This window comes from Capra hircus, chromosome 1 (genome assembly GCF_001704415.2).
Source record: "Capra hircus breed San Clemente chromosome 1, ASM170441v1, whole genome shotgun sequence".
Taxonomy (NCBI): domain Eukaryota; kingdom Metazoa; phylum Chordata; class Mammalia; order Artiodactyla; family Bovidae; genus Capra; species Capra hircus.
Genome location: NC_030808.1, coordinates 121,653,409 through 121,680,508, shown reverse-complemented (window position 1 = coordinate 121,680,508; position 27,100 = coordinate 121,653,409). Strand labels below are relative to the sequence as shown.

Here is a 27,100-nt window from a genome sequence, read left to right as displayed (position 1 = left end):
GCATTTCTCTAGTAATTAATGATACTAAGCATTTTTTCATGTGTCTATTGGCCATCTGTATGTCTACTTTGGAGAAATGTCTCTTAAGTCTTCTGCCCATTTATTGACTGGGTTGTTTGTTATTTTTGTTATTGAGTTGTATGAGCTATTTGTATATTTTGGAAATTAAGTCCTTGTTGATAGTATCATTTGCAAAAAATTCTTAGAGCCTGTAGGCTGTCTTTTGTTTTGTTCATGGGTTTCCTTTACTGTACAAAAGGTTGGTTAGATTCCATGTGTTTATTTTTGCTTCCAATGATCATTTCTAAGTTCCTAAATTTTTGGTGTGGTTCAGTACATAGAAAATTAAATGCTGTGTGTCCTATTATGTGGAAAAAAAGTCATACAAATAATTTTAGTGAAATAAAACTTTATTATATATTCTAAGTAAAAGTTGTTTAATTTTGGTGAGGACTGGCAAAACTTAATGCCAGTAATATCTGGCATGATTTTTCAGGCTGACTCTTATGACCAGAGTTCAAAATACATGTAGTCCTAGAATGAAAATGAAACACAAATATGATTAAGCTGGTTTAATAGCAGTAACAGGCAACTTCTAAGGGATTAAGTATGATTATTTGACTACTCTTAATACACCAAAATAATAAATTTGAATATAATATTAATTTGTTTCCCTTAGAGAACAGCAACTAATTTCACCTTACTTTATTTTCCTCTGTATTTTCTCATTCGTGTATACTCGATACAGAAAAATATAGAAATACCAAAGAGAAAATTTTATAATTTCAATTCTCCAAGATCTACCATTAATATTTTGATTTAAATTCCTTCCAGGTACATAATTAGTATTATAATATGCTTATATCCTACTTTTTTCATTAAATAATATACACTGAATATTCATGTCATTGAGCATTTGAGTTATTAACATTCTACTTCATAGATAGTTTATGTGATTAATAAATCTTATAACTTACATTTTAGATTTTAACATTTTTTATGTATTAGAGTGAATTTTGCAACATAGAGTATACATTTCTGTTTACTAGTGTACACAGAATTGTCTGTTGTTGTTTAGTCACTAAGTTGTGTCCAGCTCTTTTGTGACCCATGGACTATAGCCTGCTAGGCTTCTCTGTCCATGGAATTTCTGCAAGAATAATGGAGTGAGTTGCCATTTCCTTCTTCAGCAGATATTCCTAACCCAGGGATTGAACTTGCATCTCATGCAGCTTCTGTATTGTAGGTGGGTTCTTTACCATTGTACCACCAGGGGAGCCCTACGTAATTGTCTGCATCTCTTCAGTTTTTGGAAGAAAGCAATACATATGAAAAAATATCAACATTATAATTTTTAATGGATATTTTCAGTTTGTCCCCCCAAAGTTGTATGTATAGCTCTTGAGTTTCTTATTCCTGTAACCTGATTGGGAGAAAAAATTAAAAGAGATATTTCATTGTTGTTTATTCCTTTACTTGATAGGTTTTTGAAAATGTTTTCATATAGTTACTGGTTATCTGTATTCCCTTATTAATGGCTGTATTAATTAGTTTTTAATATTATGTATCCATTTCATTTGAGATTTGATTTTTTTCTCACTTAAGTAAAATTTTTTATTAATATAATGATATTATTTCTATGAATCATATATTTTAGCTACTTTATTATCTGCTGTTGAAAGTTTAATATTATGATTTGTCTTGAGGTGCAGAAGTTTAAGATCTGGAAAAGGAAATGGCAACCTACTCCAGTATTCTTACCTGGAAAATTCCATGGACAAGGAGCCTGGTGGGCTATAGCCTATGGGCTGCAAAGAGCTGGACATGACTAAGCAATTGAGCACACGTGCACAGAAGTTAAGATATTCTAATTTAGCAGTCTTTTACTCTGTGACTTAATTGCTTTGAAAGTTCTTTTCTATCTAGAAAACATATGTGAATGCTATTTGTTCATTTACCTTTGATCAGTAATTCAATACTTCTTTCCTTATGGTCCCTTGGGTTTGTTCTGTTCTTTTACTAACCTTTTATATAGATACTAGGTTCATTAATTTTTCACTTTTTTCTCTTCTTCAAATGTATTTATAGCTATATTGTTCTTTTTAACATTTTTAGTTGCATTCTAAAAATTTTAAAATATATATTATTCAATTTAATGTACTTTAAAATGTTTATTGTGTTACTTTTTATCCCTGACATATTTACATGTTTTCCTGTACAAAATATTTTAAAATGTGTATCTTCATCAATATCTAATTTACTCTTACTTGCTTAGACGCTAAAATCCAAATTATACCCATTCTCTGAAACATGTTGAGAATTCCTTCTTGACCTACTATGAGAAAAATTTTTATAAAAAATTGTTTGTTGAAAATATATTATCTACTTGCTTGATACAGAGTTCTACATACATTCTTTAAATCAAGCTTCTTAATATTTTTGTTCAAATTTAAATAACTTTACTAAGGTTCTGTCTTCTACAATGAGTAAAAATTAAAAACTGTGTGAATTTTCCACTATGATGATGAGCTTCTCACTAACTATATAACATGTTTCTCTATATTTTGAGGTTTATATTAGGTACACAGAACCCTAGAATTTTTGTATCTTCTGAGTAAAACTTTTATCATTATGTAGTTACCCTCTGTCTGCCCCTAATAGTGTTTTTTGTCCTAACATCTATTTTTTTTTCCTGATAGCAACCTTGCTTTATTAGCTTACTTATGGTTAGCGTTTTTCTGTTAACTTATCCCATTTTTTCTTCCTTTCAATTTTTTTTGTCTTCATTTTAGGTCTGTCTCCTATATAGAGCCTCTGAATATTTTAAAACTCAAATCGAACCATATCTATTCTTTTACTTGCAATATTTGGCCATTTACATTTATTGTAGGTATTATAAGATATTGTGTGGTGGTGGTGGTTTAGTTGCTAAGTTGTGTCCAACTCTTGCAACCCCATGGATTGTATGTAGTCTGCCAGACTCCTCTGTCCATGGGATTCTCCAGGCATGAATACTAGAGTGGGTTGCCATTTCCTTCTCCAGAGGATCTTCCCAACCCAAGAATTGAACCTGGGTCTCCTGCATTGCAGGCAGATTCTTTACTAACTGAGCTACAAGGGAAGCCCAAGATATTGTATAGAATATATTTAATTGACATATTGGTATACCTGAATAGGTAGCTCTTTTCTACCATTTTAATTTCCTGTTTCTATTCGTCCCACTTTGTCTATGCTTTTTGCTTCTTGCTCTTTCCCCGAAATAGATTCTTTCACTCATTTGTTTACTTGCTTGTATTTTATTCCTATTTCTCCTCTCTACTAGTTTGCAGTTTATAAAGTCCTTTCAATTTTTCAGTGGTTGTCCATGAAATTAACATGCATACTTAATTCACCTCCTGAACAATACAAAGACCTTATGACATTGTAATTCTAGTAATTTTCTCACAGCTTATTTACTTTTGTTGCCTATTATTTTAGTGTTGCTTTTTTTGATCTCACAAATTAGACATTTGCTACTATTGTTTTTTATGAGACACAATTGACATAAAATACTGTATTAGTTTCAGATATACAACATAAGGATTTGATATTTGTATACACTGCAAAATGATCACTGCAGTAAGTTCAGTTATGATCTACCACCATATAAAGTTACAACATTTTTTCTTGTAAACAGAACTTTAAAATGTTTTATATTAGCACTTTTCAAATATGCAATACAATATTATTAGAGTCATCATGTTATATATCATATCGACTTATTTATTTTACAAGTAGAAAGTTTTTACATCTTGATTCTTTCCCCTTATTTTGCCTGTTCTCCAATCTCTTCTATTAGCTTAATGTGGTTCAGTTTTGTTTGTTTTGTCTTTTAAATTCCACATACAAGTGAAATCATGTGATATTTGTCTTTCTTGTTCTGACTTATTTCAGTGTTTTTTATGGCTAAATAGTACTCTATCATAAGTGTACCACATCTTCCTTGTCCATTCATCTATTGATGGATATTTACATTTTACATTATATTTACATTATATTTTCCATAACTTGGCTACTTTAAATAATGCTGCAATGAACATGAGGGTGCAAATATCTTTTCAAGGTAAAGTTTTTATTTTGTTAGGGTAAATACCCAGAAGTAGAATTTCTGAATCATATGGAAGTTATATTTTTAGTTTTTTGAGGTACCTGCATACTGTTTACCATAGTAGTTGTACCAGTTTACAGTCTCACCAGTAGTGTACACAGATTCCTTTTTATCCAAGTGCTTGCCAACACTTGTTATTCTTGTCTTTTAGATAACAGTGATTCAAACAGATGTGAGCTGACATCTCATTAAAGTTTTAATTTACATTTCCCTGATGATTAGTGATGTTGAGCATCTTTTCATGTGTCTCTTGGCCATGTGCATGTCTTCTTTGGGAAAATGTCTATTCAGATTCTCTGCCCATTTAAAAATTATATTGTTAGTGTATTCTTTACTACTGAGTTGTATGAGTTCTAATTATATTTTGGATATTAACTTTTATTGGATATAAATTTGCAGACATCTTCTCTCATTCAGTAAGTTGCCTTTTCATTTTGATGATGGTGTCCTTGCTGTTCAGAATCTTTTTAGTCTGATGTAGTTTCATGTGTTGTTTTTTAAATTTATTTTTAATTGGATGATAAGTGCTTTGTAGTGTTGTGCTGGTGTCTGCTGTACAACACCATGAATCATCTATAAGTATACATATATTCCCTGCCTTTTGAGCTTCCCTCAAATATATACTATATATATATATATAAACAATACTTGTTTTTCTCTTTCTGACTTACTTCACTCCATTGAACAGGCTTTAGGTTCATCTACTTCACTTTAACTGACTCAAATTCATTTCTTTTTGTGGCTGAGTAATATTCCATTGTGTGTGTGTGTGTGTGTGTGTGTGTGTGTGTACACAACTTATTTATCCATGCATCTATCAATGGACATTCAGGTTGCTTCTTTGTCATAGCTATTGTAAATAGTGGTGCTATGAACATTGGGGTACATGTGTCTTTTTGAATTATGGTTTTCTCAGGCTAAATACCCAGTAGTGGGACTGCTTATTATTAGAGAATTGCAAGTCAAAACTACCATGGGGTATCATCTCACACCAGTCAAAATGGCCGTCATAAAAAAATCTACAAATACAAATCTACATCAAAATACAAATGCTGGAGAGGATATGGAGAAAAGGGAAAACTCTTGCACTGTTGGTAGAAATATAAATTGATAAAGCCACTATTCAAAACAGTATGGAGATTCCTTAAAAAACAAGAAATAAAGCCACATGTTTATTTTGCTTTTGTTGCCCTTGCCTTTGGAGTCAGATCCAAAAATTCCTCCTTTAGAACAATATCAAGGAGTTCATCACCTGTGTTTTCTTGTAGGATTTTTATGGTCTCTTGTCTTATATTTAATTCTTTAAAACATTTTAAGTTATTTTGGTGAATGGTATAAACAGTAGTCTAATTTTATTTTTTTGCATGTGTCTATTCAGTTTTATTAACATTTATTGAAGAGCCAATACTTTCCCATTGTATATTCTTGGCTACTTTGTCATAAATCAGTCATATGTGCACGCATTATTTCTGAAGTTACTATGCCTTTTCGTTATCTATGTATCTGTTTTTATACAAATATCATACTAGTTTGATTACTATGACTTTGTAATATCATTTGAAATCAGGGAGCATGATGCCCACAGTGTTGTACTTCATTCTCAAGAGTGCTTTGACTTTCAGTATCTTTTGTGGTTCCATATATATTTTTGGATTATTTGTTCTATTTACTTTAGGAAATATGGACCAGTGAAAGAGGAGACTGAAAAAAACTTCAACATTCAGAAAATGAAGATCATGACATCTGGTCCCATCACTTCATGGCAAATAGATGGGGAAACAATGGAAACAGTGATGGACTAATTTTTTGGGCTCCAAAATCACTGCAGATGGTGATTGCAGCCATGAAATTAAAAGATGTTTGCTCCTTGGAAGAAAAGCTATGACCAACCTAGACAGCATATTAAGTCCATATAGTGAAAGCTATGGGTTTTCCAGTAGTCATGTATGGATGTGAGAGTTGAACTAAAGAAAGCTGAGCACCAAAGAATTGATACTTTTGAACTGTGGTGTTGGAGGACTCCTGAGAGTCCCTTGGACTGCAAGGATATCCAACCAGTCCATCCTAAAGGAAATGAACCCTGAATATTCATTGGAAGGACTGATGCTGAAGCTGGAACTCCAATACTTTGGCCACCTGATGCAAAGAGCTGACTCATTTGAAGAGACCCTGATGCTGGGAAAGATTGAAGGCAGGAGGAGAAGGGGACAACAGAGGATGAGATGGTTGGATGGCATCACTGACTTGGATGCACATTAATTTATGCAAACTCCGGAATTTGGTGATGTTCAGGGAAGCCTGGCATTATGCAGTCCATGGGGTTGCAAAGAGTTGGACATGACTGAGTGAATGAACTGAACTAATTCTTCCAATCCATGAACACGTAATATCTTTCCATTTATTTATTTGTCTTCTTCAGTTGTTCATCAGTGTCTTATAGTTTTCAGTGTACAGGTCTTTTACTTTTTGGTAAATTTATTCTTAGTTATTTTATTCTTTTTGATTTCCTTGTAAATGAGATTCTTTTCTTAAGTTATCTTTCTGATAGTTCATTTCTAGTGTATAAAAACACAACAGGTTTTTGTGTATTGATTTTGTAACCTGCAACTTTAGTGAATTTATTTATTAGTTCTAATGGTTTTCTTTTTGCAGAGTATAAAAATGTACTGTGTTCATTCAGTCTTCTGAGTTTAGTGACCATTTCTATGGACCATTATTTTAAGCTCTTTATTAGGTAAGTTATTTATCTCCATTTCATTAAATTTTATTTTCTGATGTTTTATCTTGTTCTTTCATTTGGAGTGTATTTCTCTGTTTCTTCATTTTGCTTGACTCTGTGTTATGTTAGGCAAAGCAGCTACCTCTCCCAGTCTTGAAGGAATGGTCTTGTATAGGAGATGAACCTTATCATTTACCTAATCCTTGCTGTTAGTTATCTCTCAAACTTTTGTGATTATCTAAGCACCCAGATTTGTTGTTGATGGGTTCCAGTGGTTGAAATCAAGACTTTTCAGTGTTCAAAGGAGGAATCTGTCAGGACCTAGTTACAGGCTCACTGGATGCCATATCCTCAAGCAGCAGTTTTTAGGGTATGTAAATATATTCAGCTCTTTGGGAGTATAGTGATAAACCCTGCTGGACTCCAAACCAAGTAATTTGGGTGTATCCCTTGGTGACATTTGCAGATACTGGGACTCTAGACGAATGTGTAACCTCCTTCTTAGTGAGTAATTTGAGCTGAAGCAAGACTGAGAGTACAAAAATAGAACCCCCCAGCCTATGTTCCCTGAGAACAACTTCATAGCCTCTAGATGTACGGTAAACTTGAAACCTGCCCCTCAAGCTGAGACTCCAGCCCAAGTAAAGAAGACTTTTCCATAGGAAGACTAGGGCTATGTTTTAGCCTCCTGTCTATGTCATGGTCTGGCACATGGTAGCCTGTGAAGAACTATCTCTCAGACTGTTTCAGTCACGTGGGGCCCAGAAGCCCAAGCACCCCTGGCCACCAGAGTCAGGTGATCAAGGGATATCCCCCTGTGTTGACTGTATATATCTCTTGGCTTTAGCAGGACTGCAGTTGAGCTTGGAACCAAGGCATGCCTGCTGCCTTTAACAAGGCTGCTGGCAGAGTATGACCACCAGCACTAGCACAGTAGCAAAACTGGCACCTACTAGTGCTGGCCCTTACAATGTAGAATGAGAACATAAGAGCATAAAATGCTAGCAACTTTATCTGGAAAGTCCCACAGGCCCTCTTCCCTCTAGAACATGCTTTAAGATTAGCTAGTGAACCCCCTTCACTAGCTAATATCATTTAGATGTTTTTCAAACTGCAGCTTATGTGCTGTCTTGGGGTGAGTCTGCATGTAAGCCCTTTAAGAGAGGAATCTCTGTTCCCTGCATCACTTTGAATGTCCTGAACCTTGGCCATATTGGTTTCCAAGGCCAGATGTTTGGGGGCTCATTTCTCCAGTGCAGGTCCCAAGACTTGGAGTGCCTGAAGTAGGGCACCAACCCTTTGCTTCTAGGGATAAGCTCTGTATTTGTGAGAGCCCTCCCAATTGTGTGTCTCCACACCAGATGTGCATTTTTTTGGTGAGAACACATCTGTTTCTCCATCCTATATTGATCTTTTTATCCTTCATCATTGAAGAGTTGTTTAGCTAGTTTTCAGCCTTTTTTTCAGAAGGAAATATTCCATGTACATGTGTGTGTGCTCAGTCACTTCAGTCATATATGATTCCTTCATCTGCTGCATTGCAGACAAATTCTTTACCTCTGAGCCACTGGAGAAGCCACAATTATTCCATATGTAGGAGTTAATTTGATGTTCCCACGGGAGGAGGTGAATTCAAGAGGTTCTGCTGTCTTGAACCTCTTCTGATATTTATTTGTAAAAACACATTTACATTCACAAATATAGTTAGCATTTTATTTGCTCATATTATTGAACCTCAGATGATTATTCTCAGATTATGTCCCTTCTTCCTGAATTATTTCCTTTAGGAATGGTCTATGTGAATAAAAAATGTGCTTTAAAAAAAAAAAACAACTTATTTATTTTGCTCTTCTCCTTGAGATATTCTTGAAGAAAATTGAAATTGAGAGTTTTTAAAATCAGTACTTTGAAGATATTATTCTATTCTCTCTGGCTTCCACTCTTTCTATTAAGAAGGCAATTGTCAGTCTTGTTTGTAGTAGATTTTTCTTTTCTTTCTGGTTACTTATTTTTCTTTACTATTTTGCTACCTCACTGTGATTTATATAGGTGTTAATTTTTAATTATATTACTTAAGATATGTTGTCCTTTTTGCCTCACTGAATTCGTTTCTTCTGGAAATCTTTTTAGCAGTTATTATTCCCTATCCTATCGTGAGACTCTTGACTTTCATATTTCCTTGTCTCTGTAGGTTATTATGAATAATTTCCTCAACTATATATCCCAGTTCACTAATTTTTTCCTCATCTACATTTGATCTGCTATCTAATCTGTTTATTTTTCTCTTTCTCCAAATTACTTAATACTGTATGACACATCCCTGCATACTTCTTCTGCCATTTCCTGTTATTTCATAATATTTGGAGAATGAAGACAGTTGCTATATTCATTTTCTCCTAAGACCCAATGAAATCAAGAATGACAAATTCTTTTTAAATATTTCTATATATCTATGGTCTCCAAATGAGCAATATTACCTTTTTCAATGAACTGTTTAAAAAAGTTCTTATTATAAAATTTTAAGTTCTTGGTGTATGTATGTGGTCAGTCGCTCAGTTATGTCTGACTCTTTGCAACCCCATGGACCATAGACTGTCAGACTCCTCAGTCCATGGAATTTCCCAGGCAAGAATATTGGAGTGGGTTGCCATTTCCTCCTCCAAAGGATCTTGCTGACCCAGAGACTGAACTCGAGTCTCCTGAGTCTCCTGCACTGGCAAATGGATTCTTACCACTGAAAAAATAACAGTAAATTACATTGAATGAAACATTGTATTCTTATTTTCAGTGAAGTATTCTTATTTTTCATTAGGGCAAAGGAATTCAACTCTAATGATCACATTTCCAGGACATTCTAGCTTTTATTTCCTTTGCAGTGTGAACACTCAATCCATGATGTAATTTGGGGACCTAGGACTAGACCAAAAGCACAGATTGCAATTGATCTAGGTGATTTGAGGAGAAATAATAGCAAAAGTATAGTGATCATCTCAGAAAATTAATGTGCAGCTAAAATAGAATGAAAATAGACTCACAATGAGGAAACTTGCTCCAAGCATCAATGCTTTTATTCTGACATCAATATCAAATGGAAACTGGATCCCAAATGTATTGGTATTGGTGAAAAGTTCTCTCATAAATCCAATCCACTGATTTGAAATCTTACCAATAATCATTTCTTCATCCAGGGACAATAACTAAAATAAAAAAAATATTTTTAATCTTAGATTAAAATCCCTGAAATAAAAACAACAGGCATTCCTACATCAATTTTAGTAATTACATATGACCCGTATGAGTTATAATATAATAATGATGTACCCTGAAATAAAAAGAATATTCAATAAGATCAGAAGATAGCCTCTAAAAACATGTACAGACAATGTCTACCTAAAGGAAAATTTTCAAATTGATTGGATACAAGTGATTTTATGTATATGTGTGTATACATACATATATTATGTATATATATGTATGTTTTATATATAATGCATATTATATAAAATTATATTAATATATATAATTTGCTTAAATTTGATTGGAGAATCCATTTAATTGTGAAATGAAAACCACTAGCTTTTCAGCTCTTCCACACAGCTAACTCTTTCCTAAGAGATCCTAATTTTCTGAATCCCTCTGCAATTTCCTCATGCCCTTTTTTCCTTTACTCATTTAGACTCCCTAGAGTACAACTTCTTGTACCAGCTAATATTATTTCTCAACATAAGAGATACTCATGTAAATATAAAACAATACATCTGTGATAAATTCCACTGCTTATTTTGTAATGAATGCCAGAAGGGAAAGGAAGTGAGATATGATGGAGTATAATAGGGAGATAATAGGCAGACTGAAAGAACTGATGGGATGGTTTTAGAGAAAACCTCTTAGGCAAAGCATCATTTGAGCTGAGATTTGGAGGGTTGGTAGGAATAGGGAAATTCCTAGTGACAGAGGAATAGGGAAAATGAGAGCCTCCTAGAGAGAGTCAGCTATATGTAAAAAGGCTCTGATTTAGGAAGGAACATGGCTGGAGCAAAATGAGTAAAGGAGATAGTGGTAGAAAATGAGTAAGAAAAGAGAGGTATGGAGGACTAGGTCTGCCTAGCCTTGTAAGTAATGCTAAGGAAATTGGGGAATAGAAATATGGAAGATTTTTACATGATTATGTCAAACATCCAGTTTTTCCAGAGCTGTGAACACATCTTTCCCTATTACCCTCAGCAAAATACCTTATTGTTTCCACTGAGGAGAAAATAGGAGCAACTGGACAGGAACTTACTAAACTTGCAGACACCAGCCTAGAAAGTTATTCTATGTGTACCAACACTCCCTGCTTCCTTTCTAGTGTGATGAATGGGCCATTTCTACACCTGTTCAAGACCAGTTCCCTGTATGCCTTAGGTTCCATACCAAGTAAGAGACAAAGTTCATCAAATATTCAGTTTATGTTGTTTCTCCACATTTTTCCTCCAATTTGGCTTGTTTCCTTTAAAATCAAAGCGTACTAAGGAAACACGTTTCATAAATATACCTCCCTGTCTACTCTGTGCCCTGACCCACTCAGGAACAGGCTTATGGTAATACAGGGAGACAGGTCATATAGATGCAGAGTTAGTTTCTGTCTTATCTAAAGTTTGGTATTTGTTTATAATAGACTTTTGCATTAATTTTGATGTTGAAAATATATTTAGATATCATTTATCTTAATTATCAGGCTTTTTGGTACCCCTCGTAATTTTTTACCCGAGATAAACATCTTATTTGCCACACCCTAGTCCTGCTCTATAACCAGCTGCCCCTTTACATGTCTCCTCTTTTTCATAACCAAAAGTATTAAAAGATTTGCCCACATTTGTGCACAAGATGAGTTTCTCACAGAATCATTACCTCCCTTTCTTGTTCCTTACTCTTGGAGGTTACCTACAAGTGCCAACTATAAAATGGCTTTGTTTCAAATTTAGAAGGAATAGGAAGTATATTAAATACCGTAGAGAAAGTTCTTAAGACAGTAGAATAAAGTACAATTTACTGTACCATAATGTGAGATAAAACACTGGTATTATTAAAAAATGAGGCAAAGTAGCTTTACCTTCCAGAGTTTTAAGCACAGAACACCCTGTTCCACTGGTTTTCAACTTGAAATAGAAAAATAAGAGTCCTGTATGCTCATTTTATTAAAATTTCAAATAAAGCATTATTATTATAATTAATTTTTAAGTATGCCTTCTTTAATCAGTGCATGCAATTGCCAATCAGAATTAGCATCACTAAACTGAATTGACATAATTCTAGAGGAGGAAAAAACTCAGGTAGTATTTTAACTAGGCTGTGTCCAAATTTCTGATTATACATTTCAGATATTAAAACAAGCGAAGTATCCTTGATAAAAGGCTGACAAGCAGTACATTTTTCAAATAGAATATCTTATCATACCAAGACAATATTCTCTGTTGATTAGGAATCTACAGATTTAAACAACTGTAGTGGGTTAGTTTTATTAACTATATTTAGTAGTTTACTTCCTAAATTATTATCTGAATGTTGGCCATTTTATGAGAAGTAAATCAGTAAGCACATAAAACATTAACAAAATTATATCATAGCAATTTCAGAATTTTATAAAATTTAGCATTAATATATTAGTTATAATTAATGCTGGATTATGTCATTATCTATTGAAATAAAGGTAATTTTCTTTTTCCATATTTTCAAATATTAGATACAAAGCTTCTTGTTTGATAGTTAAACACTTAAAATATAGATTAAAAGATGCCTTATAAGCTTCACAAACTGTAGGGCTTAATTAAGCAAAGAAATTATGAATTAGAAATTCAATTTTAAAATTAAGCAAATAGATATAGTAATAATTATAACATGTTTTAATTTTTTTTAATCACCTTAATTATCTGCATTAGAAAAGTATCAAATTATTAACTAATTTGAGCATGATATCCTAAAACATAATGAATTACTCACATTAAAATTTAGATCTTTGAGACAGCTAGAAACCACACATGGCCCTCTGATTTTCATTAAATTCTCCTTATTTTCATTTTTTATTTTAAACATTGGCAAAAATGGGTGATAGTATTGATAAACATATCCAATTATTTCTCCAGGAGGCGCCTCAACTTTTAGCTACAAAATATTAAAAAACATATAGTATTAATCAAATTAGATATATTTGATTTGCAAATAATACTATATTTACTTATATGCCACCTTTTACTTAAGTTTTTGTATATGTGAACAGAACTCTTGAGTTTTAGGCATGCCCTATATTTGGGGACTGATGCAGAAGTGAAAGGGCTTTCTAGGTGGTGGTATGGTAAAGAACCCGACTGCCAATGCAAGAGATGCAAGAGATACAGGTTTGATCCCTGGGCCAGGAAGATCCCCTGGAGGAGGGCATGGCAATCCACTCCAGTATTCTTGCCTGGAGAATCCCATGGGCAGAGGAGCCTGATGAGCTACAGTCCATAGGGTTGCAAGGAGTTGGACACAACTGAAGCAACTTAGCCCACGTGCATGGAAGTGAAAAAGAAGAATTTGGATGTTGAAATCCCTGAATTGAGATCTAATGCTGCTGCTCACTAACCACATGAAATATGGACAGATCACTCACCTCTCTGAAATTAATTTTCCACTTGTAAAAGAGGGATGATAATAACAGTTGGTGCTTATGAGGATCACTTTTTAAATTTTTATGCCTATTAGATATGCCTTAAAAGCACAAATCACACCAAAACTGTTTATTATCCAATACGCCAAGAACTTTTGTACCTTTATGACAATACAAATATGACTTCATTGAAGTTCTTTATGCTCATTGTGATTTAAAATCCAGTTCATAAAAATCAATAGACTAGTTGAATAAATTATGGCATATCACCCATAAAATGGCTTATTATGCAACCATTTATGAGATTGAGGAAGTTCTATACATACCAATATAATCTTCAAGTTAAAAAATTGCAAAAAAATATCTACCGTGTTACAAACACACCTCAAACAGACACACACATATATATGTGAGTATATATAGATAGATAGATAGATAAGCATAAGTACATTTCATGCAGAGATGGGCTCGATAAAGGAAAGAAATGGTATGGACCTAACAGAAGCAGAAGATATTAAGAAGACGTGGCAAGAATACACAGAAGAACTGTACAAAAAAGAGCTTCACAGCCAAGATAATCACGATGGTGTGATCACTCACCTAGTGCCAGACATCCTGGAATGTGGGCCGTAGAAAGCCTCACTACAAACAAAGCTAGTGGAGGTGATGGAATTCCAGTTGAGCTATTTCAAATCCTAAAAGATGATGCTGTGAAAGTGCTGCACTCAATAGGCCAGCAATTTTGGAAAACTCAGCAGTGGCCACAGGACTGGACAAGGTCAGTTTTCATTCCAATCCCAAAGAAAGGCAATGCCAAAGAATGCTCAAACATTCCTTCTACTGCACAATTGTACTCATCTCACATGCCAGTAAAGTAATGCTTAAAATTCTCCAAGCCAGGCTTCAGCAATACGTGAACCACGAACTTCCTGATGTTCAAGCTGGTTTTAGAAAAGGCAGAGGAACCAGAGATCAAATTGCCAACATCCGCTGGATCATGGAAAAAGCAAGAGAGTTCCAGAAAAACATCTGTTTCTGCTTTATTGACTATGCCAAAGCCTTTGACTGTGTGGATCACAATAAACTGTGGAAAATTCTGAAAGAGATGGGAACACCAGACCACCTAACCTGCCTCTTGAGAAATCTGTATGCAGGTCAGGAAGCAACAGTTAGAACTGGACATGAAACAACAGACTGGTCCCAAATAGGAAAAGGAGTCCATCAAGGCTGTATATTGTCACACTGTTTATTCAACTTCTATGCAGAGTACATCATGAGAAATTCTGGGCTTGAAGAAGCACAAACTAAAATCAAGATTGCTGGGAGAAATATCAATAACCTCAGATATGCAGATGACACCACCCTTATGGCAGAAAGTGAAGAGGAACTAAAAAGCTTCTTGATGAAAGTGAAAGAGGAGAGTGAAAAACTTGGCTTAAAGCTCAGCATTCAGAAAACGAAGATCATGGCATCTGATGTCCCATCACTCCATGGAAAATAGATGGAGAAACAGTGGAAACAGTGTCAGACTTTAGTTTTTGGGGCTCCAAAACCACTGCAAATGGTGATTGCGGCCATGAAATTAAAAGACACTTGCTCCTTCAAAGGAAAGTTATGACCAGCCTAGATAGCATATTGAAAAGCAGAGACATTACTTTGCCAACAAAGGTCCATCTAGTCAAGGCTATGGTTTTTCCAGTGGTCATGTATGGAAGTGAGAGTTGGACTGTGAAGAAAGCTGAGCGCCAAAGAATTGATGCGTTTGAACTGTGATGTTGGAGAAGACTCTTGAGAGTCCCTTGGACTGCAAGGAGATCCAACCAGCCCATTCTAAAGGAGATCAGTCCTGGGTGTTCATTGGAAGGACTGATGCTGAAGCTGAAATTCCAATACTTTGGCCACCTGATGTGAAAAATTGACTCATTGGAAAAGACTGATGCTGGGAGGGATTGGGGGCAGGAGGAGAAGAGGACGACAGAGGATGAGATGGCTGGATGGCATCACTGACTCGATGGACATGAGTTTGAGTGAACTCCAGGAGTTGGTGATGGACAGGCAGGCCTGGCAAGCTGGGATTCATGGGGTCACAAAGAGTCAGACGGGCTGAGCAACTGAACTGAAGTGAACTGATGCATCTATTATACAAATGTTCATAGAATAATTCTTTAACTCATAATAGCAGCTGCTTCTGAAGAAGAATAAAGCAGACATGGGAACTAAGAGTTTGATAGACATTATTTTTCCTGAATATACTTCTGCTAACTTTATTTTTTTCTTTCTCCCACCTTTTCTTTCTTCTTTCCTCTTTAACTTCCTCCTTTTTATATATACATATGTATTTATTATTCTATCAAAAAATAAGACCTTAAGTGAATAAGGTGGTAGTGGTGATATAGTTTATGAGTCTTCTCAAAATCCTCATAGAAAGGACACAGTAAGTATGATTGCTAAACCAAACAAAACCACTGTGAAATTCTTTATCAAAGTAGATGGAAAAATTATAGCCTCACATCTCAAAATACAAGTAGATGTAGTAAAACAAGTGACAGCAGCAAGATAACTCCTGAGATCCAAGGAATCCAGATACCACTCACCAGTATCATCACAAAGAGAAACAGATCCCCCTCAGAAGATAAGTAGCCTGCAGTTAAAATAAATAAATTTAAAAGAAAATAAAATAGTATAAACAGAGGGAGAAGTACTTTACAAACATATGCGGATAACTCTTGTCATGGGAGGTGTTTCATTTGGCAAGAATCAATAAGGGAAAAAAAAATCTCAAAGGACCAGTCTGAGAAACATAACTGAAAATGGGATGCGACAGCACAGCCCCTACTGCCTCCATTGTCAGTACAAGAAGACGATGGGGGGACCTACTGGGGCTGATGTCTAGACATAACTTTTTACAATGTCATCCATCCAAGATTCCCTTTCATAACAGAGAGTAGAATAAAAACTGCATAAGACAGGAAGATTTAGGTTAAAGAAAGAGAAGTTCAGGTAAAGGTGGAAAAGGTGTAAAGAGAAGGTAAATCTCAAAAAGAACCAAGAAACCATATTCCTAACATTACACAATCAAACAGAAGGGAAATTCCTAGAATTCTGCCCTCCTATTAGAATCTCTTAAAATGATTCTGAAGATAAAAACGACATGACTCAACATCTGGAAAAAGAGAATGGCACTGGTTGAGAGTCTCTTGATTTTTTGTGGCTTTTTATTTGAGGTCTGGCCCCAGTACATGCTGTACAAGTTTGTGAAGACTTTTTAATAAAAGTTCCTATTTTAAGGAGGTAGGAGAAATTGTGGAAGAAATAATAAAAGATTAGAGGAAAAAAATGAAACAGGAAATGGACCAAAAAAGAGAAAACAAAACCAAAAGTAAAGTTCCTTAAGCTAAACATGAAAAAAGAAAGAAAACACAAATTACTGCTGTTTGAAATGAAAAGGGAGCTATTACTACATAATCTGCAAACTTAAAAGGAAAGTAAAGAATATATTAACAACTTTATGCCAATTAAAATTCAACAGCTTCTATAGACAAATCCTTTGAAAGAAACAAATTACAAAAATGGACTTAAGAAAAAGAAAACCTGATTATCTATCTATATATATATATAACAAGTTTTGAATATAAGTCTAAAATCCTTCACACACCCACTATTACAGACTGAAATAGCTTCACTAAAGACACCACCCTTATGGCAGAAAGTGAAGAGGAACTAAAAAGCCTCTTGATGAAGTTGAAAGAGGAGAGTGAAAAAGTTGGCTTAAAGCTCAACATTCAGAAAATGAAGATCATGGCATCTGGTCCCATCACTTCATGGGAAATAGATGGGGAAACAGTGGAAACAGTGGCTGACTTTATTTTTATGGGCTCCAAAATCACTGTGGATGGTGACTGCAGCCATGAAATTAAAAGATGCTTATTCTTTGGAAGGAAAGTTATGACCAACCTAGATAGCATATTGAAAAGCAGGGACATTACTTTGCCAACAAAGGTCCGTCTAGTCAAGGCTATGGTTTTTCCAGTGGCCATGTATGTATGTGAGAGTTGGACTGTGAAGAAAGCTGAGTCCCAAAGAATTGATGCTTTTGAACTGTGGTGTTGGAGAAGACTCTTGAGAGTCCCTTGGACTGCAAGGAGATCCAACCAGCCCATCCTAAAGGAGATCAGTCCTCGGTGTTCATTGGAAGGACTGTTGTTGAAGCTGAAATTCCAATACTTTGGCCACCTGATGCGAAGAGCTGACTCATTGGAAAAGACCCTGATGCTGGGAAAGATTGAAGGCAGGAGGAGAAGGGGGACGACAGAGGATGAGACGGCTGGATGGCATCACTGACTCAATGGACATGGGTTTGGGTGGACTCCAGGAGTTTGTGATGGACAGAGGGGCCTGGCATGCTGCAGTTCATGGGGTTACAAAGAGTCGGACACGACTGAGCAACTAAACTGAACTGAAAGAACATAATAAAATATTTAAATAAGATAATAATACAAATCCTACACAAGCTTTTTTAGAAACAAATAAGGAATAGTTCCAACTTTCTTTATGAAACCAACATTATCCTGGTTCCGAAGCCACACAAAAACTTAAAGGAATAATACAGGCATATATATCATATACATAAACACAAACTATTAGCAAAGTGAATCCAGAAATATATAAAAAGAATAACAAATGTGTACAAGTGCAATTTACCTCAAGAATGTCAAGTTGATTTAACATTTAAAAAGATCATTTGATGCAGTTTACATAATCACAGATTAAAAGAGAAAAGTCATAATCAAATGAGTAGATGTGGAAAAACATTTGACAAAATACATAATTTATTTATGATATAAACTCAGAAAACTAGGTATAAATGAGAGGTTCCTCAACCTAAGAAAGTATATGAAACAAAGTTTTTTATATGTAAAAAAACTACAGAAGAATGTCATACTTAATGATAAAGATTAGATCTTAAAAATCAGTACAAAAGGCAAGACTATCCTTTCTTACTTATGTTCAATATTATAACAGTTTTCTTAACTAGAAAGTTGACAATAAATAAATGTGACATTTATACATATACACATATAAATAAAAAGCATACAGATAAGAAAAGCAAAAGTAAAACTTTTTTTCTTATTATGTACTTGGAGAAAACCTTAAGGAATATATAAATTCCTAATAGAATTCATAAGTGATTTTTGGCTGTCAAAGGGTAAGGGATCAATAATCAAGGCTCAATTGTTTTTCTATATGTGAGCAACATAAATGAAATATTTAATTTGAATATATTTTTAATTGTATCTTCCTTGTAGCTCAGCTGGTAAAGAATCTGCCTGCAGTGTGGGAGACCTGGGTTTGACCCCTGGGTTGGGAAGATCCCTTGGAGAAGGGAAAGGCTACCCACTCCAGTATTCTGTCCTGGAAAATTCCATGGACTTTATTGTCCATGGGCTCGCGAAGAGTCGGACACGACTGAGCGACTTTCACGTTCACTTAATTGTATCTAAAAATATGAAATATTTTTAGTATTTTTAATATTTAGGACTAAATATTCATTTAGTCCTAATAGGGTACTTATAAGACTATGTACTGAAAATAACTACCAGGAGTTATTAAAGAAGACCTAAATCTAAGGAGAGCGATACCATAGTCATCAAGCGAAGATATTATATTAGTAAAAAATCACTTCCTGAAATTCCCTGCTGGCACGGTGGATAAGAATCTGCCTGCCAATGTAGGGGAGACTGGTTCAGTCTCTCGTCCAGGAAGATTCCATATGCTGTGGAACAACTAAGCCCATGTGCCGCAACTACTGAGCCTGCATGCTGCAACTACTAAAACCCATGAGTCTAGAGCCTGTGCTATGCAACAAGAGAAGCCACTGCAATGAGATGCCCATGCACCACAACTAAAGAGTAGCCCTTGCTCTACACAACTATAGAAAGCCCACACACAGTAACTAAGATCCAGCACAACCAAAAATTAAAATAAACAAATAAGTAAAATAAATCATGCTCAGTGTCTCAGTTTTGTCCAACTCTTTGCGACCCCATGGACTGTACCCCTCCAGGCTCCTCTGTCCACAGAATGTTCCAGGCAAGAATACTGGAGTGGGTTGCAATTTCCTCCTCCAGGGGATCTTCCTGACCCAGGGATTGAACCTGTGTTTCCTGTACCTCCTTCATTCTTTACCATTGAGCCCACCTGGGGAGCCAAATAAACCACTATTTCCCAAAATTAACAAATAGATTCAATGCCATCCAAATCATTATCTAGGCATGAAGTTTCAAGTAATATAAAATATTCTTTTGAAACTTACATGTGCAAAGTACTTAACAGAATCAAACAATTTTAAAAAAGCAAACTAAAATTAGAATGCTTATACTGGCTAGTATTAAGACTTCAAAGCTAGGTACTCAGTACAATGTAGTATTGGCATAAGGGGACATATCTGTATACAGCTATATGTATAGATCAGTGTAAACCCTGGGAGTTAGTGAAGGACAAGGAAGCCTGGCATGCTGCAGTCCATGGGGTCACAGAGAATTGAACACGACTTAGTGACTAAACAATAACAACAACAACAGATCAGTGGAACAGTGGAAGAGAGCAGATTCCAGAAAAAGGTACACACATATATTGACAATTTATTTTCAAAGATATAAAAGACAATTCTATGGTAAGGGTAGTCTTTTTTCAAAACATAGTGTTCAAACAATTGGACATTAAATAATAAAAAAGAAATCTCAGCTGTTCCCTCACAGATACAAAAAATTAACTTCAAATGGAACTAGACTTAAATATATAATTTCTGGAAGAAATATAAGGAAGTCTTTGCTATTTTGTGATAGGCAAATTTTTTTAGGTAATTTCTTAAAGGCATGGACCATAAGAGAATATATATGATAAATTAGATTTTATCAAAATTGAAACCCTCCTTTTTTCCAAGGGTGATACAATGAAAAGCCAAGCCATAATCCTGGGTACAATATTGGCAATGCACATATCTGAGAAAAGGTTTGTATTCACACTATCTAAAGAATGCTTATAACTCAGTAAGATGAATTGGCTTATTTTAGGAAGGGCAAAAGACTTAAACACTATATATTCAGTAGCTAATAAATACACACAGGGAAATGCAATATGGAGAATAGTATAGAAGATCCTTAGAAAACTAAAAACAGCTACCCTATGACCTTGCAGTTCCACTCCTGGGCATACATCTGGAGATAAACATTATCGAAAAGGATACATGCACCCCAGTGTTCATTGTAGCACTCTTTACAATAGCCAAGACATGGAAGCAACCTAAATGCCCATAAACAGAGGAATGGATAAAGAAGATGTGGTACATATATACAACTGAATATTGCTCAGCCATTAAAAAGAATGAAATAATGCCGTTTGCAGCAACATGGATGGTCCTGAGACTGTCATATTGAGTGAAGTCAGACAGAGAAGGAGAAATATCTTATGACACTCCTTATATGTGGAATCTAAAAAGAAATGATATAAATGAACTTACAAAACAGAAAGAGACTCACTTAGAAAATGACTTATGGTTGCAGGGGGAAGGGATAGTTAGCATTTTGGGAAGATCATGTACACACTGCTGCTGCTGCTGCTAAGTCGCTTCAGTCGTGTCCAACTCTGTGCGACCCCATAGACAGCAGCCCACCAGGCTCCTCTGTCCCTGGGATTTTCCAGGCAAGAATACTGGAGTGGGTCGCCATTTCCTCCTCTAATGCATACATGCATGCTAAATCGCTTCAGTCATGTCCAACTCTGTGCAACCCTATGGACAGCAGCCCATCAGGCTCTTCTGAAATTCTCTAGGCAAGAATACTGGAGTGGGTTGCCATTTCCTTCTCCACATGTACACACTACACACTGCTATATTTTAAATGGGTAACCCACAAGGGCCTATTACATAGCACATGAAATTCTACTCAATGTTATATGCCAGCCTAGATGGGAGAGAGGTTTAGGGGAGAATAGATACATGTATATAAATGGCTGAGTCCCTTCACTGTTTACCTTAAGCTACCACAAAATTGTTAACCAGCTATACCCCAATACAAAATAAGATGTTTAAAGTTTGGAAAAGTCACAATGATATTTTACAATAGAAAACTTCTAAAAATCTAAACTTCTTTTAACTTTCGTTGCCGGAAAAATATTTACAGTGTTACACATGGGTCTTATTCTGACAGTATGAGATATATAATTCTCACTCTGACATATTTTATTCCAGATTATCCTTTGTCCCAATGTTTTAATTTTAATATCCTTCCCAGTGTTGAGGCTTTTTTGAAGGAACTCAAATACGTTTTAATCACATTGTAGAAATAATATTTACTGACCTTTTGTAGGCAGCAGTTACTCCAGCAACAGCTCCATCTTAGAGCTTTATGCAGAGTAATGACATCACATCCTACATTATCATAAATTGTCATGGTAAAGGGCCTTGAAGGTCCACAGAGGTGTCTGATGAAACAATTACTTTTCTCTTCTGCGAAGTAAAGTCGTTGTCCTTGATTATTCATGACATCATATGTTTTATTAGTTTCAAAGGGACTGACTACTAAAGAATGAAATAAAATGGTGATTATGAATAATATGTATATGATCTGTATACACTGCATATCAAATTATGTTCAAATACAAATAAGTTGCATAATGTTGAGTAAGAAACCCCTTGGCTTTAAGGAATGTTCTTCACTACTTTCTTAGTTTCCCAATATAGAAAAATAAAAGAAATGGTAGCTGTTCTCTGGTTCCTTTTATGCTAAAATTCCATGCATAGCATTTCATTTTTGAAGTTCAGGGAAATTAACCTGTAACTATAGACTTTGAGTTACTTTAAAAAAATTGCTCCTCTCCAGTTTTCTTCCTATAGGTCATGAAAATGACTTTATTAGTCTTCAATCTGGCTAATAGAAACCAAGCAAAAATATTTCACTTAAATTAGGGGAGACAGTGAGCACTCTCATATATTGTCCACATAAGATAATGAATTCACCTTTTTTTTTGCAAGAAAATGGAAATATTATCTTTTGTCCTAATAATCTTACTCCCCTGATCACACAAAAATTTCTAAAAATTTAAAAATCGCTCTCTGTACCAAATATTCACTGCTACACAACTTAGAAAAAATAAAATGGAAGCAAAGTAAATGTTTAACAACGAAAGGTAATATGTATTATCCCTTCTTGAGAATTATTGGGTATCTATTTAAAATGCTGAGTTTCACCATGGTAACTGTAAAACAATAATCTTTAATAGATATACACTCAGAAAAGAAAAAGAAACTCCAAACACAATACTAAAGATAGTCATCAAATCACAAGAGAACAAAAGAGAAAATGAAGAAAAAGATCTACAAATCCAAGACAATTGAAAGAATGTCGTTAGGAACATATTCATCAATGATTACCTTAAGTGTAAGTGGACTGAATGCTTCAACAAATAGACCTAGACTGGTTGAATAGATATAAAACCAGGAGGACTCATATATTTTCTACCTAAAAATGACTCCTTTCAGATGTAAAGACACATACAGATTGAAAGTGAGGGGATGGAAAAAGGTATTCCACAGAAATAGAAATCAAAGGAATACTGAAATAGCAATCAATACTTATATCAGACAAAATAGACTTCAAACACTGTTAGAAGAGACAAAGAAGGATGATACATAATAATCAAGGGATCAATTCAAGAAGAAAATACTATAAATATGTATGCACCCAACATAGAAGTACCTCAGTATATAAGGCAAATATTAACAGATATAAAAGGAGAAATGAACAGTTCAGTTCGGTTGCTCAGTTGTGTCCGACTCTTTGTGACCCCATGAATCGTAGCATGCCAGGCTTCCCTGTCCATCACCAACTCCTGGAGTTCACTCAGACTCATGTCCATTGAGTCAGTGATGCCATCCAGCCATCTCATCCTCTGTCGTCCCTTTCTCCTCCTGCACCCAATTCCTCCCAGCATCAGAGTCTTTTCCAATGAGTCAACTCTTCACATGAGGTGGCCAAAGTACTGGAGTTTCAGCTTTAGCATCATTCCTTCCAAAGAAATCCCAGCGCTGATCTCCTTCAGAATGGACTGGTTGGATCTCCTTGCACTCCAAGGGACTCTCAAGAGTCTTCTCCAACACCACAGTTCAAAAGCATCAGTTCTTCGGCGCTCAGCCTTCATCACAGTTCAACTCTCACATCCATACATGACCACCGGAAAAACCATAGCCTTGACTAGATGGACCTTAGTTGGCAAAGTAATGTCTCTGCTTTTGAATATGCTATCTAGGTTGGTCATAACTTTCCTTCCAAGGAGTAAGCATCTTTGAATTTCATGGCTGCAGTCACCATCTGCAGTGATTTTGGAGCCCCCAAAAATAAAGTCTGACTCTGTTTCCACTGTTTCCCCATTTATTTCCCATGAAGTGATGGGACTGGATGCCATGATCTTCATCTCTGAATGTTGAGCTTTAAGCCAACTTTTTCACTCTCCACTTTCACTTTCATCAAGAGGCTTTTTAGTTCCTCTTCACTTTCTGCCATAAGGGTGGTGTCATCTGCATATCTGAAGTTATTGATATTTCTCCCGGCAATCTTGATTGCAGCTTGTGCTTCTTCCAGCCCAGCGTTTCTCATGATGTACTCTGCATAGAAGTTAAATAAGCAGGGTGACAATATATAGCCTTGACATACTCCTTTTCCTATTTGGAACCAGTCTGTTGTTCCATGTCCAGTTCTAACTGTTGCTTCCTGACCTGCATACAGATTTCTCAAGAGGCAGGTCAGGTGGTCTGGTATGAACAGTTACAACATAATAATTTGGGGAACTTTAGCATCCCACTTACATCAATGAACAGATCATCCAGACAGTAAAATCAGTAAAAAACAGAGGCTTTAAATGACACACTAGACCAAACAGATTTAACTGAGCATTCCAACATTCTGCTGCCAAAAGCAGCAGAATACACATTCTTTTCAAGTGCACATGGAGCATTATCCAGGGTAAATCACAAGATGGGCCACGAAGCAAGGCTACATAAATTCAAGAAAATTGAAACCACATGAAGGCTCTTTTCTTTCTGCAACAATATGAGGCTAGAAATCAACAACGCGGGGATCGGAGGGGGACACACACGAAAAAGACAAACCCATGGAGGCTAAATGATATGCTACTAATCGTTCAGTGGGTTAATTAAGAAATCAAAGAGGAAATTTAAAAAATACCTAGCAATAAATGAAAACACAACAATCCAAATCTACGGGATGCAACAAAAGTATTTCTGAGAGGCCAGTTTATAACTTTAAAATCTCACCTAAGGAAATGAGAAAAATCTCAAATAAACAACCTAACATTATGCCTAAAGCAACTAGAGAAAGAATAACAAAGAAAACCCAAAGTTAGTATAAGGAAAGGAATCAGAAATATAAAAGCAGAAATAGAAGAGATTGAAAAGCAACAGAAAAAAATCAATGAAACTAAAAGCTGTTCCTTAAAAAAAAAAGGCCCAAATCAGTAAAATCAGAAATGAATAAGAAGTTACAGCCTAAACCACCAAAATACAAAGGATTAGAAAAGACTAGTATGAGCAACTATATGCCAATAAAATGGATACTCTAGGAGAAATGGAAGAAGTCTCAGAAAGATACAATCTCAGACTGAACCAAGAAGGAACAAAAAATATTGAATCAGTAATTTTAAAACTCCCAACAAACAAAATTCAGGACCAGATGGCTTCACAGGTGAATTCTACCAAACATTTAGAGAAGATTTAACTAATTCTGAAATTAATCCAAAAAAACTGCAGAGAAACGAACACTTTTGAAATCACTCTAAAAGGCCACAATCACCCTGATACCAAAGATATCACACACACACACAAAATTGCAGGTATCACTGATAAATATAGATGCAAAATCATCAACAAAATACTAGCAAACTGATTCCAGCAATACATTAAGAGGATCATACACCATAATCATGTGTGTTTTACCCCAAGTTTGCAATGATTTTTCAATATCTGCAGCTCGTTAAATGTGATACACCACTTTAATAAATTGAAAAATAAAACACACATGATCATCTCAATAGAGGCAGAAAATGCTTTTGATAAAATTAAATATCCATTTATTATAAAAAATCTTCAGAAACTGGGCATAGAGGGAATATGAAAGTGAAAGTGTTAGTTGCTAAGTCATGTCCAACTCTTTGTGACTCTATAGACTGTAGCCTACCAGGCTCCTCTGTTCATGGAATTCCCAGAGAAAGAATACTGGAGTGGGTAGATATTCCCTTCTCCAGGGATCTTCCTGATCCAGAGATCTAACCTGGGTATTGAGAGGGTAACAGGAAGGAAGGTCAGGGATCTCCAAATGGAGGAAATAGCCTGGAGGTGTCAGACATTTTTATCTCTCTTAAGCAACAGGAGGAAACAAGCTAGCAAGATTTTTCCCTTCTCTGTACAAATTTATTTATTTTAATTGGAGCCTAATTACTTTACAATATTGTATTGGTTTTGCCATACATCAACATGAATCTGCCACGGGTGTACACGTGTTCCCCATCCGGAACCCCCCTACTACTTCCCTGCCAATACCATCCCTCTGGGTCATCCCAGTGCACCGGGCCCTAAGCATCCTGTATCCTGCATTGAACCTGGACTGCCAATTAGTTTCTTATATGATATTATACATGTTTCAATGCCATTCTCCCAAATCATCCCACCCTCTCCCTCTCCCACAGAGTCCAAAAGACTGTTTTATACATCTGTGTCTCTTTTACTGTCTCGCATACAGGGTTATCATTGCCATCTTTCTAAATTCCATATATATGCATTAGTATTCTATATTGGTGTTTTTCTTTTTGGCTTACTTCACTCTGTATAATATGCTCCAGTTTCATCCACCTCATTAGAACTGATTCAGATGTGTTCTTTTTAATGGCTGTGTAATACTCCATTGTGTATATGTACCACAGCTTTCTTATCCATTCATCTGCTGATGGACATCTAGGTTGCTTCCATGTCCTGGCTATTATAAACAGTGTTGCGATGAACATTGGGATACATATGTCTCTTTCAATTCTGGTTTCCTTGGTGTGTATGCCCAGCAGTGGGATTGCTGGGTCATAAGGTAGTTCTATTTCCAGTTTTTTAAGGAATCTCCACACTCTTCTCCATGGTGGCTGTACTAGTTTGCATTCCCACCAACAGTGTAAGAGGGTTCCCTTTTCTCCATACCCTCTCCAGCATTTATTGCTTGTAGACTTTTGGATCGCAGCCATTCTGACTGGCATGAAATGGTACCTCATTGTGGTTTTGATTTGCATTTTTCTGATAATGAGTGATGTTGAGCATCTTTTCATGTGTTTGTTAGCCATCCGTATGTCTTCTTTGGAGAAATGTCTATTTAGTTCTTTGGCCCATTTTTTGATTGGGTCATTTATTTTTCTGGAGTTGAGCTGCATGACTTGCTTGTATATTTTTGAGATTAGTTGTTTGTCAGTTGCTTCATTTGCTATTATTTTCTCCCATTCAGAAGGCTGTCTTTTCACCTTGCTTATAATTTCCTTTGTTGTGCAGAAGCTTTTAAGTTTA

At 35.4% G+C, this 27,100-nt stretch overlaps 1 protein-coding gene across 1 annotated transcript in view; it reads right to left on the bottom strand.

Moving 5' to 3' along the window:
- The window catches only part of LOC102175808 (phospholipid scramblase 1), a 53,202-nt gene continuing 26,499 nt past the window's right edge, over positions 398–27,100 (bottom strand). The window contains exons 4-8 of the mRNA XM_005675472.2: positions 21,849–22,069; positions 12,846–13,007; positions 9,902–10,063; positions 9,599–9,600; positions 398–534 (exon numbers count right to left, since the gene is read on the bottom strand). Coding sequence (XP_005675529.1) covers positions 438–534; positions 9,599–9,600; positions 9,902–10,063; positions 12,846–13,007; positions 21,849–22,069 — 644 coding nt within the window. The 3' untranslated portion in view covers positions 398–437. The remainder of the gene's footprint in view (positions 535–9,598; positions 9,601–9,901; positions 10,064–12,845; positions 13,008–21,848; positions 22,070–27,100) is intronic.